This window comes from Aristolochia californica, unplaced genomic scaffold (genome assembly GCF_029961685.1).
Source record: "Aristolochia californica isolate CCGP_79_NKW_82.1479 unplaced genomic scaffold, dmAriCali1.0.hap1 SCAF_14, whole genome shotgun sequence".
Lineage (NCBI taxonomy): Eukaryota > Viridiplantae > Streptophyta > Magnoliopsida > Piperales > Aristolochiaceae > Aristolochia > Aristolochia californica.
Window position 1 is genome coordinate 6058264 of NW_027181815.1, and position 22372 is coordinate 6080635.

General features: G+C 39.8%; 1 protein-coding gene across 2 annotated transcripts in view; it reads right to left on the reverse strand.

The window, feature by feature from the left end:
* Positions 1-22140, reverse strand: part of LOC137949804 (uncharacterized) — a 37535-nt gene extending 15395 nt beyond the window's left edge. The window contains exons 1-11 of one of the 2 annotated variants that reach the window (XM_068795992.1): positions 21718-22140; positions 21525-21574; positions 20732-20792; positions 17527-17622; positions 17298-17447; positions 16898-17029; positions 15905-16032; positions 15551-15593; positions 10320-10403; positions 2788-2829; positions 2631-2701 (exon numbers count right to left, since the gene is read on the reverse strand). In XM_068795992.1, the coding sequence (XP_068652093.1) occupies positions 2631-2701; positions 2788-2829; positions 10320-10403; positions 15551-15593; positions 15905-16032; positions 16898-17029; positions 17298-17447; positions 17527-17622; positions 20732-20792; positions 21525-21574; positions 21718-21852 (992 nt within the window). In that variant the 5' untranslated portion in view covers positions 21853-22140. The remainder of the gene's footprint in view (positions 1-2630; positions 2702-2787; positions 2830-10319; positions 10404-15550; positions 15594-15904; positions 16033-16897; positions 17030-17297; positions 17448-17526; positions 17623-20731; positions 20793-21524; positions 21575-21717) is intronic. The other variant, XM_068795991.1, reaches the window with a different exon arrangement.
* Between the last annotated feature and the right edge of the window lie 232 nt (positions 22141-22372).

Below are 22372 nucleotides of genomic sequence, written 5' to 3' on the forward strand. Positions count from 1 at the left end.
AAAGGAATGATTAAAATCTTGGTGAAATAGAGTCTCCGTTAAAGTAGAGTGTCCTTGTCCAAATTGATAAATTCTCCAAATAACTCAGCAATGTTGCGAACGACCATCTCCGACTAGAGCTCAATCAGGTGGCCACAAATTTTTAGCCATTTTCGTTGAAGGCAAGAAGGAGAGGTAGGCAACCGTACCAATAAAGCTTTGCACAGAATGTGTTAATCACAGTTCCAGGATTCCAACAAAGAATTGCAAACTACATCATCATTGAGACAGATTAGCCAATTGTAGTGTCTCAGAAAGGAAACATGGGGAGGAGTGGGAAGGTCCCAGTTATTGACAATCAAGTTAGGGAGAGTCTCTCCCTCAAATGCTCAAATCAATGGACACCACAAGGCTTTTCAACAGAGCACATCTCCCAACCATTAAGAGAGCAAGATCCAATTGAAGAGTAGATGTGTGGGATGTTGATGGAAGCTAATGTGGCCATCGATGGTTGGCAATGCTTTGTTTGCTAATGAGGAGTGGGTTGGCAAAGGTACGAGTATGGGATGGTGGAGAAGCAGGTTTTTCTGTCAAGGCAATAGAATCTGGCATAGGGTTTTGATGGTGGTAAGGAGAATCAGTACTAGGAAGGAAGACAAGGCGTCCAATATGAGAGACCAAGAGAAACCATCTAAGGAGGATTTAGGGAAGTATATCCATGCCAGAACATTGGAGTCACACATGTCAACAAGCTTGCATCCCATTCGACAATAGTGAATACCAAAGAAAGTGAAAAGGGATTTCTCTGTCCAAAGTTCCTTGCTTCAAACACTCCATCCATCGTCATGGAGAACAGCCTTCAACTAGAGAATGTAGAGTTGAAGAAGTCAAAAGGGATGAGTGTGAAGGACTATTTCTCATCTTTAGTCGACGTGATGCAGATGCGAGAACATAGCCGATTGATATTCAGTCAGACTCCTTCATAAGAGAATGTATGAGACTTCGTAGTGTGTCAGAGGTTTTTCATTTGCCTCTTCCACTGATAGGTAACGATGGTCCAACTTTCCTTTTCGTGTCCTCCCTAAATCAGGCGAGCCCCATCTCTCTCGTTCAGTTGCCACAGCTCCTTTGTATCATCGTTGCTCCATCAATCCTCTAGTCATGTACGCCTTAATCCTCCTTTATGTTGATCAGCCACCATTCTGAGCCTTTGTCAATGGTGAACTATTTTTATTCGGTGCAAAGTTTGTACTGTATTGCACTGTATTTACTTGAGTGAGTATAAGATTTCAACTTTTTGGTTATGCTCTAGAAGATTTCTAGGTTGATGTCGATAATAGGGTGTTGGACGTTGGGTGGTATGGAGGTTATCTGGTGCTTAATGCTGGAAAGAGGGTTGATTGACAAGTCATTGATTGGGAGAACCTGAGTTGTGCAGTGATTGGTGGTAAGGGAGGGAGTAGGGTATTCAGGGGTTGTGCAAGTGATGGGGGGAAGGGAGTCATTGCAGGGGGGCTGACAAAAGGGAGGGTTGTGGAATGGTGCAAGTACGAGTTGGTTGGACTATGAAAGTGATTTTTGAGCAAATTCAATTAGTCTTTTGAAATTCAGACAGAAGGTATGGATGGCATTTTCAAATTGTAGCCAACCAAAACCATCTATGGTGCTTTTCGAGATATCAATGCTAGCCAGAAATCTCCCAGCATGGTTCTGTAATATTCAGCAAAAAGTCTCATGCCTACCATGAATTTCTACCTGGCAAAATGTTGCTTTTCTCGTCCAAAAAATCTTTTCCTTCCCTAAAGGTGATCAGGCTCGTTCACAACTTTCCTGAACTTATGGAGAAAAGCTTCCCACACTTGACACAAAGTTGAAAGAGCACCGGGTGTGTGTTTGTAATGTGTTTTTGAGAGTTGTCTCGTCATCAAATAGACATGTTTCCAAGTATAGATAAGAGCTCCCAAATTGGTATGCAAACACAAATTTCTCACGTTCAGCCACTCTTCTTCCTCCTATGTCTTCTAGGTTACTACTTTGTAAGCCTCTCTTCCTTCTCCTCCACCAGGGTCCCACTTCTTCCTTCATCTTCATCTCATTGTGTAGCATCCAAACCTGATTGATTTCCTCTTTTGTTTGAATCAAAATGATCCTCTCCTCGCAGAGATTTTCCATTGCGCCGACATCATCTCCTCTCCCAACCCATTGTCTTTCTGATTTGTGCTTTGCACATGGTGACGATGATAGAGATTCCAGTATAAAGCGTTGCCTTGAGGCCAGCCAAAGCCCTGAATGGAGACAAAGAGCAAGGTTCTCTCAAAGGTTTTTCTATTACACTCTTTCTACAAGTTCCATTATATTGCAGCAAGATCCAGTTTCATGAATTTTACTCTGATGGATTTTTCTACTACACTCTTGACATTATATTGCTGAGCAAGATCCATTAGACGTGCTGAGCAACTTGCATGAATAATGCATGTAGAAGATTCTTTCTATTGTATATTATATACACTTGTAAACCTGCAAACGTAGAAGTTCATTTCCGCCTAAAAGATGACTTATTTTTGCAAACAACGTGCTTTTCAATTGAGTTTCAAAAATCAAAATAGTTTATCATGCTTTACTCAAGGAATGTAAACTCTCTTAATCCATACTTGTGCATGTCCATCCAGCTTACTCCAGGTCTCATTGTAGAGACAACTTCATTATGGGCCTTAAGGACTGCCTGCAAGGTATTATCAATGTGAAGAAATACGACCATCAAAGTCAGAAATCGGGAGTGACTCAAAGCTCAGATTGAGAACTACTTACATTATAGATAAGATGTTGATCACTCGTAAATTTACCATTCACCTGTTTAGCATGCAAAAACATGTAACTTCGACAGAATATAGAAATAAATTGATTATTTTCCATAAGAAAAGTGAACCAGTAACAAGAAAAAAAATAATATAGTGATAATATCACAAATCCGACTACACTGATCACATACACTGTTCAAAGATTATTTTTTCAACAATGTCCAAGTTCTGTCCAAGACGTAGACTATTTTTGCTTACCAGCACTGTTAATTTATGCCCAACTACTAAAACAGCATATGATAACTTATGATTGCTCACATACAACATGCAAGAGTTCCAATCAGCTTGTTGCTTGCAGTATCAATCAACTGACTTGATAGATAATACATATGTTATTTCAACTATTATTTAAAAAAAAAATTGGGATGCATTTGTAAAGGCACGAGGCCAAAAAGAGAACTACAATGACCGAGAAGGAGATCCCCTAACAATGAGGGATTAGAGAGACACTCCTCCGGCAAGGGAGTCAGCCCAGAAATTGGCTAATCTCTGACACATGGTTCCAAGAGGATACATTAGACGTGAGGTACAAATTTTCAAAGAAAAGTGGCATAGACACCAAATGGGTGGGTTGGGGGCTTGACTTGACTGACGCTAGATATTGGGCACACTCCTATCCTCTATAGGTAGTGGATCTATAGGCATTGCTCAGAAGTATAGTAATAAACTCCTCCTTCACGGTGTCCCTCCACAGGGCACCAACTCACAAATGGTAGGAGTAAAAATGCCAATTAAGTGGTAATTACTGGAAGATAATATTTTGGGGCCACCATATGTTTTCTTCTTCATCAGAATAACCAATGCTGATAACAACCAGCAACCGAGAAGTCCTTCAATAACAATGCCTCAATCAAAGAGATACAATAACAACAACTTAAATAGGTTTGGGCCCAAATAACACGTACCAAATAATGAAAATCCTTAAAAAAGGACCCATAAAATAATCCACAGATAGTCCATCACTAAATAAGGAAGTTGCACCAAAATAATATGTTGGAGCCAAGTAATAAGCTGTCAATACTTCAAGATAATAATCCAATCAAAGATAGGGGACCGAGTCGAGTCGAGTCAAGTAGTAGACCAATATAGCCGAATCGCAAAAGAAATAGGTATAGAACTCAGGACCCGGACACGTATAACCAAGGCAGAAAACAAGTGGGTCGAGTCAGGTTGACCCGGACCCGAGTTGACTCTATTTGAGTTGGCCGGAGTTAACTCAGCAAAATAACTTCTTCTTCGCTGAAAGACTGTAATGGACTTGATACACTGAATTGAACCAGCACCTCTCTTCTCGGCAGAAATAGAGTTCTCGGCGGAGGAAATAATCCAATAAGTCATCTTCTCCGACAATGGTAATGGGAAACAATCAGGGAGCAGAAGAGAGGACCAACGAAAAACAGTGATGAATCAGGAAGATTTCGATAGCCAGTAAGAGCAAATAACTCAGCGATAATTCAGCGGGATCAGTGGCCGTCGTCTTCGTCCTCCAAAAACAGAAACAAAGTTGTCGATGAAGACAAGTGCACAGTCCGTTGTCTCTAGAATGGCAGAGGAATTTCCGGAAGAAAAAAAAACTCTCAGGATGGCAATTGCAATCCGTAACTAGCCAGATCTGTAATGTGTTAAATCCGTAAGTTTCGGAAGATAAATCAGTAACATCCAGAGTAGAGACAGGAACCAGAAAGGAATTTCCAAAATCGGATTATTTCTACGGATGGCATGCTCTGTTTGGCATTGCTGTTTTCGGAAGATGCCAGCAGGATAATCTTCCAAATGTTGTTAATAGGTTCGGAAAATCAGTTGTTGGAATCAGATAATGGGTGGTTTTGTAGTAAACGAGCAGGACGACGCCCGGACGAACAGTCTCTCCTTTGAAAATGGCATCCACAGGAGAGAGGACGCCATGTCCAGTACTCATCATCGACGATTTCGCTGTCCCAAAAACCAGGCATTCTTTTTTTGGCCTGTATCATCATCCCAACGTAATTGCTGCAATGAAAACCATTAGAATGGATCCGGAAGAATCTAATATTGAACGGTTCGTCCACCACATCAAGTACACGCCGACCGAGAGATGAAGGTTGCCAGTCTTTGAGGAGATCAACAACATGGAGAATGGTTTCAGCAGGCAATGAAACATCGTTCCAATATTTTTGTCTGCAACTAGACACTTCCAACCCAAACGATCCCAGAGGAGAAACTCTAAGCTCAGTCGAGATTGTTGCAGTTCTCTTCCATTCCATCCAATAGCAGACAAATCGTTTCATGATCAGGCGCAGGATCCTCCGCCTCTCTCCGATCACTAACATACAGCTAGTCTGTTAACCGGTAAGACCTTTCAATGCGATGCTTGTCATGTGCAGATGACTTGCAATTGTTTTGTAGTGATAGAGAATGATTGGAGTTGGGAAGATAAAACAGTACACAAATGTCCTTGACAAACCTGTCAACAGAGGAAAACAGGAGGTTAGGTAGAGTTCTTCGGATTCTTGATAGAAGAGGTAACTCCTGCCGTGCCCACAAAACACTAGGACAGGTTAGCTTTTCTTGCAAAGGCAGCAGATAAGACAGATAACAAAGACACGGAGAAGAAAGATAAAGAAAAAAATTGAAATTCTAAAAAGAAACCATAGCTACGAGTCCCAAAAATAAATGCTCTGATGCCATGTTGATTTTCCGGACTCCATAGATTTTGCTCATGGAGAAAAGAAGAGACGTATATTGGGAGAAAACAAGAGGAAGAAAGAGGTTATGGACTTGTGTCCTAACCCTCCCCCTGAGGCTCAATTTATAGATGAATAAAGTCACAATATTACAATAATACCCCTAAAACTTAAACTAATTATATCCATGTCATCTTTATGAGATGACTCTTTTTTTACCATGATGCCATCATTGTGTGGACCTGTGGGCCTTGAGCCCATCTTCCACCTCTCTTGGATGTGTGGACCTTCCTTGGTCGTATGGGCTTGAACCCATCTTCCACACACTTGGACTTGTGGGCCTTCTTTGGTTGTGTGGGTGTGGGCCCATCTTCCAACACAAGTCTAGGGAGAGTAGTGTCTCGCTTGCTAAGGTTGTCAAGGGTAAGAATTTTCCCACGTAGAGAACTTCATATGAAAATTTTGACCTCGTGAGTAGCAGACAATGACCATGCTGCTGAGGTGCTGCCAGAAGACGAGCCACTATTGACCAGATTGAAACAACTAGCGACTGTACATTCCCCACAGCGTCAAGATCCCAAATTGGAAGCTTTTCTAGATGTTGTGGCCGGTACAATTTGCGAAGGAGGTCCAAATGATGAATGACTTCTTCAGTCTTGCCATCATAGGGACCTCTCCTAAGGCCAAGATCCCAAGCGAAAGTGATATTACTGCTGCCTGAAATGGCATCAGCCACAACCCCATCGGGGTGCTGAGCAAGGCAGAAATCAATGTGGGAATGCTCCTTGAGAGGTTAATGAGCCCAAAATGTCATGCCATAATTTTACTTTATCACCAGGCTCCTTGGATCAGGGAAAAGAGCCTGGCAATAGCTCTCCAAATGAGTGATAGCCTGGATTGATTGCCTTCTCCAAACCACCTGTCTTCCTGATTGATTCTGATCTTATGGCAGACCATAAGCCCCCCAATGGCATCTTTGAAAATTTTGATTTTCCAGCACCTTTACGCCAGTGTATTTTGGTTCACTACTTTGATGGGTCTGATGCCGAGACCTCCCTGTTTCTTATGCTTTGAGAACATCTCCCCACTTGATCAGGTGATACTTAAAGCCAGATTTTACTCCTCTCCAAAGGAAAACCCTCATTAATTTTTTCAATTTTTTAAGCAATACTCATGGGAATGGAGAAAGGACAAGAAATAGAAGGGGATTCCACTGAGAGAGGACTTTATAAGCGTCAGTCTACCAGCTTCAAAAAGGAGTCGTTCCTTCCAAGTTGAAAGGTGCCTTTCAATTCTCTCGATGATAGGGTTCCACAACACAGAGTCAGGTGGCGAGGAGAATAGAGGGAGACCAGCTTGGCAGCAGGGAGGGAGCCAGCTTGGCAGCCCAAAATGGTTTCCATGATATCAAGGCTCTCTTGTCAAGATTGGAATCAAAGACAGCTGATTTGGTCCAGTTTATCTTTTGCCCGGATGCAATCTTCAAAATTGCGAGGATACAATCTCAAAAATTGCAGGATTGCCTTGAGGTTGTGAACTTGGTTTGGTGATCCATTGATGAAGATGATCATGTCCTTCACGACTGAATGATGGTAACATCCAAGGATGAGGAGCTAGAAGTGCCTTGCAGCCACCCAAACTCTTTAACTTTGAAAAGAAGGCCAGCAAGACTTTCTCTCACAATATTGAATGGGTTCCCCTCCCTGATGCACCTCGATCCCTTGAAGTAACCACAAGTGCTCCCAATGACGAGGACGTAATAAGTTACAGAGGCAAGACAGCTCCGGATCCAACTTCACCATTTTGCCCCAAAACCCATGAATTCCATCAAATAATCAAGGTCTTGCCAGCTCACCCTATCAAAAGCTTTCTCAAAATCAATTTCCACAATCAAAATTTGGCTCAGTGGTTCTTCTAAAGCAATTGGTGATTTGATAGAGCCATGGCTAAATCGAGAATAGTTCGGTCTCTTATGAATTTGGAATGGGCTGATGAGATTCTAAAGTACTCTGTTTAGTCTTGCAGCTAGGATTCTTGATATTATATTGTCAAGCCCAGAGATGAGGCTGACCGGTTGGAAGTTGCAAAGAGTCTCAACATTTGCTTTCTTAGGAATTAGTGCAACGAGGGAGGCACCCATACTTCTGTAAGTTTTTATTACAGCTGCTTGAGTTTGATGGAAAGAATTCCACCAACAAGCCCTTGGACATTCATGTCATTCCACCAAGTCCCAACCACATTTTTAAAGTCTCGGCTTTTAACCAAACATTTTCGAAACAGAAGGGCTTTCGGCCCTAATTGAGGTGTGGGCGTCAAGGGATATAGGCCAGTGGTCTGAGATCAGTCTTCCCAAAGTATTTCTAGTGGAATGAGAGCAGGTTTGAAGCCAAGATTTGCTTGCCAGAAAATGATCCAGACACGAGAGAATTGGGGGATGTTGGGCATTGGTCCAAGTGAAAGTTTGTCCAGAGGTGGCAATCTCCTCCAGTTCATGTGCATGGATGAAGTCACATAAATGCCACATGGTAGAAGAGATCCTTCAGGCTGGAGGATTTTTCTCGTTGCAAAATCTAATGGAATCACTTGCTAGCAGACAAGTATGGAACCAATGTTGAAGGAGATTGGAGAGCTCATCCCAAAAGGCAGCTCACTACCTGTACCTTCTACCTTGTTGGCCATATATACTCACTAAACACCGTGTGATGTTCTTCTCCTAGTCAAATAACTTCAAGCCGAGGGAAAATTCACCAATGCAATCCTCCTGGAGGTCAAAGACTGCTTCATCCAAAACTAATAAGATCCCTCCTGCAGTGCTGGTGGCAGCAAGAGATTTCCAATGAGGTGTTGTTCCTCTGGCACAAAGCAAACAAACTCCGATAGCAACAGTCAACGGCCGTGTCAAAGGAAGAGCAGCAGCTTGCCGGGCTATCACGGTTCATGGGTGTTTGTTGAAAAAATGAGGAATGATTTTCTTATTCAAAAGGATTTGTTTTTGGGGGTTTAATGGGGCTCTCTTACATCAGGTTTTGAGAATGAAGGGGATGAGACTAGGTTGTTTGAGGGCAAGTGTTATTTTGGGGCTCGGTGTAGGGTTTACTTAGCACCAACTAGGTGTAGTTGGTTTCTTCTGTAGTAAGTTTGCTTGGAGATGTGGGTGTGCTGGCGGGGAGCAGTAAGGTAAAAACCCAGTGTAATGTGGTTGTTGAGTGTCATATCTTGTCAGTTTGTGCAGGGGTCAAAAAGGTGTTTATCGTGGTCCAAGTGTTGGTGGTGAGATGTGAGAGAATGTGTCTGTTTTTGGTTTGCCTTTTCTGAGTTTGTTGTGTTGGGGTATTTATTTCTGGGAATGGGGCAGGCCATGCATTCTCTACCAAGATTCTTATGGCTTAATGATCTGAAATCACTGCTAGGTTGAGCTGGGGTTTTTGGATGTTAAATAAGGCAGCTAAGGTGGGTTCTCTGGAGGAAGGAAATGTTGCAAGTAGCATAGAAGAGATTCCAGCCAAAGACTTGTCTATTCTTAGCTGAGTCGGACGATTACCTGGTGCTCTCACAAATCTGAGTATCCTTGGTCCAAATTTCATGGCTGATAGGGTTATTCTGTTTTGGATTAGTTTTTTTTTTTTTCCCATTGCATGAGAAAAACAGCTGAATTTCTTAGAGGGAATCCTATCGAAGGAGGCCTTAGATCCAGTGTTGCGGGTTATTTTGATTCATTTTCTCCTATAAAGCTGCATCTTTCCACTTTCAGAGTGGTATTGCCGGAACTCAGGACTCGTTCATAGGGAAGGCTATCTAATTCATGGTCCTGTAACCTCGTTGCAAGCTGCCGCTTCTTTTCCAGCTCCCTACAATGTTCCATCCTTCTGCTTCATTCTCATCTACTGAGTAGGATCCGTCTGCATTCACCTTCAGTCGCCGCTGCCGAGTATCATATTCATGCGATGACCATCTGCTGCTCCTGTAACCTCTCCATCCTCACGAAGTTTTCCTTGCCACCCACCCTTCTCTCTCTATTGCAGGCTCCCACATCCTTGCATTGTCTAACATCCTTCCCGATTTCTTCCCTGATCTCGCTTCCAAGCTCCTTGCTCTCACTCTAAAACTTCTCCCTTCCATGCTACTCCAACCTTGCTTCTAACCTCTCTCTCACACACTCTTTCTGTCTTCCGTTCTCCCTCTCTCTCCCTCGACCCATCTCTTGCATTAAAGAAATTGGGTACATCCTTTGCCATTTGGACAGGTATTTCAACTATTATTCATACAAGATTTTGCTCATTTAGCAACATCTATTTAAAATATAACTAGAATCATGCAAAACACAACAACTTCACTGACACATTGGCCATTTGAGAAATTTTTCATGCCTCAGTATTTAACTGGATACTGGAACAGAAAGGTCACTTTGACTTAGGATCCCTATTCCAGCACAGACCAGATGAACATCAAGAGAGAGGTCAAGGACCATCACATTGCATGCAGCAAAAGCACTTCCTTTTTTCCCTATACATTTTTCAAGTTGTGTCTGTGCACGTGAGTGCCAGTGTCTGTAAATGTACATCGATGCATGTGTATTCAGGGACTTGATGGGATTAGTCAACAGAAAAGAATGTGATATCCACTCCTTCAGTTCACATTCAAACTAAGAAAGATTTGTTTGAATTTAATTTCAGCAAAGCGATCATCTATTTTTCTGATCCCACCATCAGATATCCACCTTTTTTGAATGCCATAAGTGTTCGGCTATGAAACTCTGGATATTTCTACATAAAAAAGTAAAGTTCAGGTTGGATACAACATCTATATTTTATGCACTCACAGGAAAAGAACAAGTTATGTCAGAACCATAAAAATGGTATTCAGCTCCCATATCTAGCAGTGCCATGTCACCATCGTGTAAGATCTGCACCGAGAAACAACATCACAACACGAACAAATTAGTAGAAAACTACAGCATGACTATTGCCAAAAATAATATGAAATTTCAAAGTTTCGCATCTCAACATAGATGACAATGCAAAATGAGTTTTTGCCACTGCAGTTAATCCTCACATCCTAAATCACATAACTGTTTAGCAGCAACCAGAATATGCATACTCTGAAACGAAAAATACAAGTGCAGAAACCAGCCAAAGTCTTTCTGTCACAACTTAACAAAGGGTACACACAAATGCTAAAATGCAAGTTTACTGCACAGGTTGAACCTCCAAGAAAATCAAAAACCAATTAAAAACATAACAAATAATTTCAAACAGTTAAACTAGGGCAACCATTTGCAAAAATCCAAAAGATATGCTGGGAGAAATAACACCTAAAAATGGATAAAGAGTTTTTTTATAGATTACTTCACAACATAGATTTCATAGTCACAGCTAATGTACATAGATTGCTCAGAAATCAGTTCTGTCCAGGCATAACAGGTTCACAAACAAGGTAACCCAGTAATTAGTACTTCAATAGAAATACCAGAGGCATCAAGAACATCCACCCCCAGACTTCTCTGCATAATATTAGGACTACCAAATCAGAATAACATCTATAGACCTAGCATACTGACATACACCATACATAAAATAGTCAATCAAATACAGAAAAGATTTAAACAAACATCATTTGACCCTATTTTGATTTTGGTGCATCAGTAGACATGCACATCAACAAGCACAACTTAACAAAGTTCACTAAACAAAAACAGTAGTTGTATCTCTACACTTAATCATACTATATGAATCAATATAAGGACAACATAACTTGATCCCAACTAAATACTGATGAAAAACCTTGTCAACCTTATCTTTTATATGCTAGAGATAGAAGGGTAATTATTTAAGTGTTTCTGTTAATAGACAATGATCAGCAAGAGCTGCTTGTCTGACTTTCTTTTGTTTTTTCTTACGTAGGTAAATGGATAAAAGATCTACCAAGCACCTGTGAAACTTGAACCAAGACATTTAAGTTAAGAAAATCCCAAACATGGCCAAACAAGGACTAAAAGAGCCTTTCACTCCTTCACAATTATTTTGAAGGCTTGGATATTCCAGATATCAGCCTTCCTTCAGAAAGCATTCTCTCATTCAATTCTTTAACATTCAGTTTCACTGTCCGTTCTCAACCATTCCTATAGTTTCTCCAATCACATTCTCAATCTCTAGTTATTTCTTTCCTTTCCTTAATTTACAAGAAAAGATTTCTACCAAAAGACAATTTTTATATTTGACCTCAGAATAGCTTTGTATCAAAAAAATCATAGAAATTTGTAAAGAGAGAAGCCTCAGACCTCTGAGCTTAAAGAAAGCCAAAGCAACTCAAGCCTCAGGCACAAGAGGAAGAACACCGCCCACCATAATCTGGGAAGGGGAAACACCCTCTTTCACAAAGAAACTGAGATGTCATTGGCTGACCAGAGGACCTGCTGCCAAGAGATGATAAGGGCTTTGCAAATTTGCATAATCTCACTAAACACGTGGGCTGATCGCCAAAGGAGACCCAGCCAGCAAATCAGTACAGTATTTAAGGAGCCATTCTCAGCAAACTTTTTTTGAATAGCAAACTTGGCAATCACATCTGCTTCCCATCCACATTCTCAAGCTTTATCATCCATTACCAAGCTTTTGCCACTTTCCAAAAAATTGGTAAGTCCACTGAAGATGAACGGCAGCCACTCCATGGGGCCTACGGCATGGATGAAACAGGAAAACTTTCAATAACTCATCCATCTCCACCGAGGCATAGATAGCATAATCCATTCTATTTTTAAACTCTCTCAAGACTCTCACCCTGCTCCAAGGTCTTCTGTTTGCCCACATTGGCAGTTTTAGTGACCACAATAAACCTCTCACCTAGCGGTGGCATCGAGTCGAGCCAAGCTCGAACCTGCATATGTTCGAGCTTGGCTTGATCTGAATACTTCAAACTCGAGCTCAAGCTCGAGCCAAAAAAAATTAATTGAGTTTGAGCTTGACCTCAAGCCGAGTTCGAGCTTTTAAAACTATAAAAATAAAAAATAAAAAAAGAGAATATTGTGATGAACTTAGTACCATTGAACGGCAAGCTATCGTAGAAAAGTCCAAGACTTTGCAATGGAGCACACTAATGTGTAATAACCACCTTAATAGACCTAAAAGAAAGAGCAAATACCTCCATCAAGAGTGTTTATTCCATTGACAAACAACAACATTAGATGTTGAGGGACCCAAAAAGGGTTGAACTATCGATCGTTTTTGAGGTTTGAGGTAAATAAGAGTAACTATCAACCAACTAAAGAGGGAATTGACAAGAGCAATTAGAGTAAAGGATATCTTCGTAAAAAAAATTATGTTAACGAATTGTTCACGAGCAAACAAGCCGAGCTTGGCTTGTTATACTTAATGAGCCTTATTTCAAGTTTGGCTCAAGCCAAGCTCAAGTAAAAAACTTAACTAAGCCGAGCTCGAATAGTTTGCGAGCCGGTTTGGTTTGGTGCCACCCCTACTCTCACCCCCACTACTCAACCTCATCCCCCAGGCAACTCTCTGTTGACTGGTTATAAGTTAAAGTTCGGATGGCGGCTCATTCTAGAATTTGACTCCAGTAGGTTTGGGGGTGTACTTTGGGATCATGGATGCTCTATCCTCCAAGCCTTCTTTGCCCCAGCCAATATTTGTGACTCAGCCTAGAAGGTCCGCCTCCATGCTCTCCGTCACATATGAAGCTCTTTATCCCTGAGATTCACCAGTATCAAGTCAACAAACAATTACCCCATGATTGCTTATTTCATCTGCATGTAAATGTGCTTGAAAGTGTGAAATGAGCAATGATGGACAACACTTGCAAGGAGGATGGTGCCAGAGTGTCTGCTCCAGTTAAGACTTTAGAACTAGCATAAACTGACATTACCTAACAACCTGTGCATTCTAAACTGTCTCCTTCTACTTGTAGCCTTTCCTTGGAAAGCTTAATGTCAGTGGCCAGACACACACAAATCTGTCTAATTAACTTTTTGGTCCAAGAGCTGCTGTAAAGGTGAACCTCATAGTAAAATCTTGAGGATGATAAGATTAAAAGAGGAAAAGAAGAGAGAAGAAAGAACAAAAAAGGGAAGAAGAAGTTTCCAACTGCCATCAAAGGAGGTAGTGTCGTTAGAGGCATCTCATGACCTCTAACCCTTAAGTGAAAACATTACAAAAAGACTAAAATACCTCTTCCTTCTAACACAAAAATAAATATAGCAGCCATAGTTTAAGTATCTAAAAGGGCAGAAAACAATCACCTACTCAGCTTATACCTGTTAGGAAGAGGGTCACCAAACATCTAATGAAATTACGATTTTATCCTTATACTTCTAATACTCTCCTTCAAGTTGAAGCATAAATATCAAAGAGTTAGTTTGAGCATAAATATCAAAGAGACCCAGCTCTTTGGGGATTAACTCCCTTGCTGCTAAAACCCATGCCTAGATATATGGATTAAGAATTGCAAAGAACAATTTCTTTTCTTTTTAAAAAAAAAAAAAGATGTATTTATATTAACAAGAGAAATTACAGAAAAGGGAGTGTATCCCTTACAACCAGCGATTGTAGGGTAGCTCCGTGTTTAGCAAGCGCATCGGCTGCCGAATTTGCGGATCTCGGAATGTGAGACTAAATACAAGATAAAACTGAAGAAATTTCAATAATCTCCCAAAAAGTGTCCCAATGGCACCACGGGGGAGGGGATGCATGCTCGCACCATCCAATGACCACCTTCGAGTCCCCTTCAATATGGAGGGGACCGGTGCACTTATCTATGAAAACGCGGAGCCCGTTGAGAAGACCATGAAGCTCTACAGACATCGAGTTAGTGATTCCTAAAGGGCCGGCATATGAGAAGACACAATTTCAACCAGTTGTTGAATGTGGAAGGAGATTCATTGCACCACTAAATGCATTGAAACCCATGTTCTCCTAGACATGTACTACATACAGAGGCATGGACAACTGCTATGCTTGATTATCTCAAACTTAATTTTGATGGGAGTTCGAGTGATAACTCTGTACCAGGTGGACTAGGGGATAGTGTCAAAAATCATAAAGGACATACTTCACTAACCTTCTCAGGCCCAATTGGAGTTGTGGATTCAAAAATGGTTGAAATCATGGTTGTGCTTGAAGACCTTCAATTATATCAACTTCACTTTAATCAAACTTTGATTATTCAAGGTGACTCCATTGTTGCCACCTCTTGGGGGATGGTGGTGGTGTAAGCAACTTCTACATATTATGGACTTAACTGCACCGCTTGAAGTAGTATCGCAACATATGCACCGACCAGTAAATTCGGTGGTAAAATTATTGGCAAAAGGAGAAATTACACATCCACAGCTAGTTACCTCCATCGGTTTTCACCTATAATTGACCGATGGTAGTTTCTATGTTGTTCTTATAGATTGTTCCTTTTTTGGTTTTTGTAATTAACTCGATTGTAGGTTTTAAAACCTTAACAATTTATTTTTTGTTGATCATTTTATAAAGCTTTTTTCTCAAATTCAAAAAAAATGTGAAAGGAGATAATGCTCTAGCGTAGGAGATATTTGACATTGCTAGTTGTTTCACCATGTCCTGGTCCACACTGGGTTCGGTCAATTCAGCTGCTGACACATTAGACTAGGAGAGCATCTCTTTCTAACATTTGTGTAAGGAGAATAGAAAAATAAATTCCATTTTGCTCTTCGTATTCTTTAGCTTATACCTTTTTCTATTTCTTTCTCCTCCATATTTAGGGTTTACCCTAGCATTTATGTGCCTTTTGTATTTTGTTTCTCTCTCAATAAAATTTTCATTGGCCATTAAAAAAAATAAAAAATCTCATATTGTGGATATGAGTCCAGGAACTTTAGAAGGAGATTATGATTGGTAAGCAAATTCTCCCCTTACTTTATGTCGCTAAGTAGTGCCTTAGAAAATAATATGAAAGGGAGTTTCATATCTTAAGAGTTCTACAGTATTTCAAAGCTATACACACATATACCCTCTCACAAGCAGATGGAGTTCAAGTAGCAAAGGAATAGATTAGCAAAAGTACATGAATTCTCACCCTGTCATTTGGAGCAGCAGCATGCCCATAATGAAGAACAGAGCTGCAAGGTAAATGCCTATCAGAAACTTGAGACTATAAGAGAATAGTTTCAAAGAGACCTAGCAATTAGCTTATCTATGTAACCATCTGCAACAGAGAAGCTGCATTTTAAACATCCAGAGAAGATTGAGAAACAGACAGGACATCAGCTGGCAGAAAATAATGACCTGCCTACTTACAAATATAAAATATTTTTGCCTACACAAACAGAACACTTGCCACATAACTAAAATAAATAAATTTGAATAACTACAAGTAAAGAATCATCATTGAAATCACAATATATTACTGAGGATATGCAATAGTCCTCACCTACTTTCACCAGTAGCACATATGCATGTGTATGAACAATATCTACAGCCTCCATACATGTACACATGATGGAGAAACAGACTCTCCAACTGATACTCTTTCATGCCCACTTTTGTTTTGCGCATAACCTACTTGGAAGATAACATTAAGATCAAACTAGTGCTGCAAAAAGGAAAGAAGAAACCTCTCTCCACTTCAAAGCCCATGCTGAATGATTCCATACATTTGGATACAATTCAAAAAAGAAAAATAGAGTTCGATGAAAAAAAGCGCCGTTGGGCAGAGCAAGGTTGAGAGAATGGATCCAAAAGAACCTAAATTCATGTACAACAAAATCATTTAGGTAAAACATAGAAGAGTAATCTAACCTCTAAAAATGATCGATACACCAGGACAAGATAAATTGAAGTAAAAAAAATCCTAATAGGACTCACAGAACAACCTCTATAACCAATTATTTTACTTGTAGCCTATATAAAGAGCAACTACCCAATGTTTTTTTGAAAGAAAAGAAATATTCAGGTATTAACTTCTTCACCAACTATATTTTCTTGTCTTAGTATTTTTTTACCATGACTACACAAATGACAGCTACATAAGCCAAAGGAACACTTGAAAATATGTCTTGAAAACTCCTTGTCATTTAATAAGAACATTGGAAATGCTCTGCAATCAAAATAGTCATTTTTATTCCCCAAAAGGATAGCATTAAGACCTATTGAAACTAATCTCATAAGCAATCAATTATGCATTTTTCAGATGAAAATAGCCAATGGTCGCTCATCCCAAAAAAGCCAATTCATCTTTTTTTTAAAGTGTGATTTTTTAATAGAAAGAAAAGAGAGAGATCATTGCAGCTCCATCCTTGGATGTAAAGGAAACCTTAAATAGATGCTTCACAAATTCTCTCATTGTCATGGAAAAAGATTATTCTAAAGCAATTTTATAAAGGTTATTAGTAAAATACCAAAACAGTCATAGAGAACTATATACCTCAATATGAGCCTCCGAACTTATATCAGTAGCATACTGTATGAGTTCAAGCTCCATTCCCGACTTAAATATACGGCATTCAGTCAAGATAGGATGCAATGTACTACGGTCTGTTTCAAACTTCTCCATTTCCTAAAACATCAAGAAGGAAATAACAAATTATGATTTCTTCAAAACTAGTAGAAACAATCTAACACCAGAACCTCTAACTAATCTTGCTTGTATGCAACTAGAACAACAGTATCAAATTAACACCCTTAATTAAAAACATAGAAGTAAGCCCTCTGCTGACATTGCCTTCAGCTAGCGATTGAGAAACTCACAAAATGGATATACTATAAAACTGATCTGCCTAAAAGAACCTAGAAATTAAACCATAACAGGTAAATGGTAAAGGCACCTCAAGCTCTGCAGGTTTGGAAAATTTTTTGCTATCAGTATTAAGCCCGTACAAGAGAAACAAGAATGGCTTTCCCAATACTTGGTAGTGATCATAAAGCACCTTCACCATCTGATCAGTATAGCAAACCATGTTGACCATGTATCTTTGCTGCACAGTAACACAGAGAAAATAAATAGTGTTGAAACAAAAATCACTAAATTTGAATTAATATGGTAAGGACATTCACCTTGAAGTATGATAAGGGCTTTATTTCTCCCAGCCAAACAGCATAATCATCAGACAACCTGGGAGCAAAGAGGATGGATTTTCCAGAAGCAATGTCCTTCAAAGATTGAAGCACATTCAGTGTACTTTACCCCACATTAAAAAAATAATAAATAAATAAAACTTTAAAAAAAAATCATCTACATGTAGAAACAAAGAAATTTTTCGGAAGCAATGCCTTTCAAGGATTGAAGCACAATTAACCCCACAAACGCACACCACAAAAAAAAAAAAAAAGAGGAAAAGGCAAACCATATAGACTTAGCAACAAAGCACATAGCACATGAGAAATGAAATGCACTTCATCTAACATTGGAATAACTCATAATTTTCCCATAGACACAAAAACTGAAAATTGCAAACAAAAGGAAATTGTTGGTGGCCTAGTTATTGCATGAAACCTTCAAAAAGAAAAAAGAAAAAAAATCTGTACCCAAGGTTTGTGAAGCCAAAGCAAAGAAAAAGTGTTTGCAGTTGAATTTGAGTCCCATCTACATCTTGATGATGTATCAAATATAGTGTTTTGGGGACAATAAGAAGCAAGAAATCATTAAGATGGCCCAAAAAGGTAAAGGGTACAAGAAAGGGACCAAAAAAGGAAACCAAAAAAAAAAAAAAACTGCATGGCAGTCAAAGTGCAAAAAATAAGCCAAAAAACATAAAATCTTATAAAAGGAGGGAAACACCGAAAGCAAGTTTCTGGTGGCAGACTCCCTCCCTCGCTAAGCCATCAGCCTTGCGTTAGCACTCCAAAGAATATGCAGCCAATAGGTGGATATGGATCTACTAATGATCCTCTATCTCATCAATACACTTCAAGAAATGCCCAAGTAGGGTCTTCTTGACTGAAACCCAAGAGATAACTACTTGAGAATCACCTTCGACCAGTAATTGGGTCCCAAATCTCTAAAAGTATAACCTGAGGCCATGGAGGAGAGCCCTAATTCATGCCAATGTGAACTCACATGCCCAAAGGGCGGGGAGCAAACAAGAAGAACCATAACCTTTGAGTCTCTAATCGCTATGGACATTGGATCCCCCAAGAGCTGCAATCAGAATTGAGTTTTAGCCAACCCTCTAGAGGAGGGGCCCAAGTAGTCGGTCAAACAATGAGATGCAAAGCCAAGTGGATGATTGATTGCCAATTCAGTTCTAATTACTGAGTTGGAGAAGTAGGATGTGTCTTTCAGTTTTCTTGCCCAAAATAGTATGATTTGCATTCTTTTTTAAATGATTCCTCCCAGAGAATTTTGCTTACCTTAAAAAATATTCAATTGTACTCATTTCACGCACTCTAGGAGACAGCGACAATGGTGAAACCCCATAATCCCCTCCTAATTTTGCCCCAAGGTACAAACTCAGCAATAAGGTGGAGAGGGCCAAGGAAACAAAATGGAAGGCCAAATGTGAGAGTGCCGGCTGCCCAAATCTACTGGGCAATTGGGTAGTGGAGGAGGAAATGGTTGACCGACTAAAGATGATTGGCACAAATTTTGTATGTTTGGTTAGGGGTGGCACCAAGCCAAAGTACCTCGCAAACCGTTCGAGCTCGGCTCATAAAAAACTCAGCTCTCAGTTTTTACTTGAGCTAGGCTCGAGCTCAAACTCAAAATTAGGTTCGTTAAGTATAACAAGCCAAGCTCAAGTTTTTTCAAGCCCGGTTGGTTAGCTCATGAGCCAATTTGTTAGCATATATTTTTTTACAAAAATATCATTTACTTTAATTGCTCTCATCAATTCCCTCTTTAGTTGGTTGATAGTTGTTCTTATTTACCTCAAAGATAATCGATAGTTTAGCCCTTTTAGGTCCCTTAACATCTACTGTTGTTGTTTGTCAATGGAATAAACACTATTGATGGAGATATTTGCTCGTTCTTTTAGGTCTATCAAGTTGGTTATTATACATTAGTATGCTCCATTGCAAAGTCTTGGACTTCTCTATAAGTGCCATCAGGCCTTAATGCCCTAGTAGAGAGGGAGTGGAAGATGTAATGTGGCGTATGGTGATAGAACTGCAAGTAGCAATAACTATCCAGTTCTCTCAAACAATAAACTAGTCAAAAATCACTGAACTCATTCAATATATCTAAGTAAATTGGAAAAGTGAGCAAGAGAATGTTTTTGGAAGAAAAATAAAAATGTGGAACACGTTCTGAGTGACTCCCTTTAGAGTATCACTCATGAAGGTTCTACTATACAGAAAAAGAGATCAAGGGACCACCACAATGGTCAATTTCCAAAGCATCTTGCCCAGCTTTAGGATTGGCAAGGAGAAGTCTTCCTCAAAAAGGCTAGTAAAAAAATGCAGGAAACAAGCAACTACCCCCTATCCCCTATCCCCTCAGGAAGGACATGCAAATAGGAAATCCAAAGGCACAATAAAGCAAAGCGCAAGCAATGTTCTCCTCAGCTGAATTCCATAATTTTGAAAGGACTTCAGAGACTCGACCCCAGCCTTGCAAGTCAATCACAGGTTAGAATTCTTCCCTCAAGTGAACAACAAAACAACCTTTGTTGGGCCAATTAGCTTCCAAAGTAGAGAAGGAAGAGAACATACAGCTCTTGTGATTTAGATGCAACTCATAAAGAGAAACAACCGATTATATGACAAATGAGTGTGATTTAGTGTTTGTAGCATGTTTTCTCCCCATCCTATGTGAGCTATTTAACTGCTTATGGAAATTGACTCGTTTCAATTGGTCCCCATGGTCCTCAAAATTCCATGTTTCACATATATAACTACATTAGCAAGGTTAAGACAGTCCCAGCAGAGCATTTCCAATCTAAGACAGTCCATCCATTGCAGCACCTTTATTCGTAGTGTTTGTGCTGAAATTAAATTCGAACTTTTTATGCACAGTAAATTCTAACTCAGAACAGGCCTAAATTGCTTCACCGCCTTTCTTTTAATCTTTTTTTTTTATGAAAGCCTTTCTTTTAATCTTACAATGATATTAAATACAGATCTAGGTGTTACATCAATTTAAATTTAAAACACATCTAACATCACAAATAAAAAAATATGCTTGAACCTTTCCCCTAGAAAAGTGGCCAACTTGACTTGTATGAAAGAGACAATGCTTTGACTAACTGAACTGGATACACTCCATGCAAGTGGGAAAACAATAATAAAATATAAAAAATAAAAAGTAAAAAAAAAAACTTACTATTGCCCCATAAAAGTCAGGTTCCCTTACTCCAAATAGGTAAGCAAAATAACTCTCTTGCCTGTAACAGCATCCACTATCACAGTTAAAAAGGTAAAAAGGGAGGGGAGAGGGAATAAAAAATTTCTAAATTTTAGAACAAGTTTGAAGCCACTTTGATGCACAGGGAAGTGAAGAAGAAATTCATTTTCTTTCTGTAAGACTACTTTTAGACAATATTGCAGATGAAAAGAAAGGAGAAATACACTTTGCAAGAGAAGCCCTCATATTATACCGAAGCTTCTGCATGCACTTCCATATCATATGGGGACTCTACAAAAAAAAAAAAGATGTATGTTGCTTCTGCACGAACACAAGTGTCACAGACAAGAAACCCACAATTTGCTTGTCTGTAGTGCGTGTTTTCATGCAGAAGCACCATATCATTGCGCTTTGGGTTCCATGAATGAGGTGAATTCTACCCATTAACCCACTGAGAGGGAGAGAGGGAACTCATCTTCTACGGGAATTCAAATGAAATTGTTGTAGCATTGACGTGATGGATCATAACCTTAGATTAATTGCTGTGATATTCATATTCGGGTTTCTCTTTCCCAAGGTGACTTACTTTCTGTACTACTCCTAACTGTCTTTTTACTTTCATGCAGCATATATAAAATAAGGGCCATCTTTGAAAAAGAATTCCACAAAGTACATAGATCACATGACAACAACTTCACAAGGGATGAAACAACCAAGTTATGCAATATTACAATGATCAAAATAATGTCCTCCGGGAAGTTTGAAGAGACACCTGAAGAGTATGACATGGTCAGAGCAGTAGCGAGTTTGTTCCTCTCCTCCCTAACAATTGAAGATGGAGTACAATGTAATTAACACTTAAACATGAAATGTACATTTTAAAAACATACAAAAACAAAGGAGCAATAGAGGGGGTTGGAGAGAGAGAGAGAGAGAGAGAGAGAGAGGTTCCCAGGTGTGGGTACTTGGAGGAAAACGAAGCCGTGGAGGGGACGGTTTGATGCAGCGAGGTGTTCACGGACAGCCCGTACGAGCTTCGCTCGATTTAAGGCGTGGAGCTCGAAATCGATAGCAGGTGGAGAATGATGAACAGCGTCCATATCATCGAACAAAAGGCTTGTGATTGCTTGTTTCGCCTGCGTGGTAACCTGTTTGAAAGCGCAGAATGAGAACAACGCCCGCAGGGGCGGGGCGGCAGCGAAGAGGTACTCTGCAGGTGTGCCGGCTCCAAGGGAAAGTCCCGAGCAAACGGCGGTGCATGTGCAGAGCCCGTACGCATACAAATCTGTCTGCCTAATTAACTATTTGATCTGAGTGCTGTTTAAAGTTTAACCTGATTAATAACCTTCATTTTCGATCGCCATCTATTTCGTTAACTCTTTTTTTGGTAAGACATATCTCATATCTTCATCTCCGGTTGTGGCGGCGGATACCCCTGATTTGTAATGAGAAAGGTTAGTTAAGTTAGAATTACATTCAATTCTTCATTAAATAAAATGCCCGTTCAGTATTCGGACTCGTTGATCGATCAGTTTACAACGTAAATAATATATCTCACTTGATTGTGCATATACCCTATTCAAGCGCAGCATAAGACCTAATTTTTCAACCTGAAACACC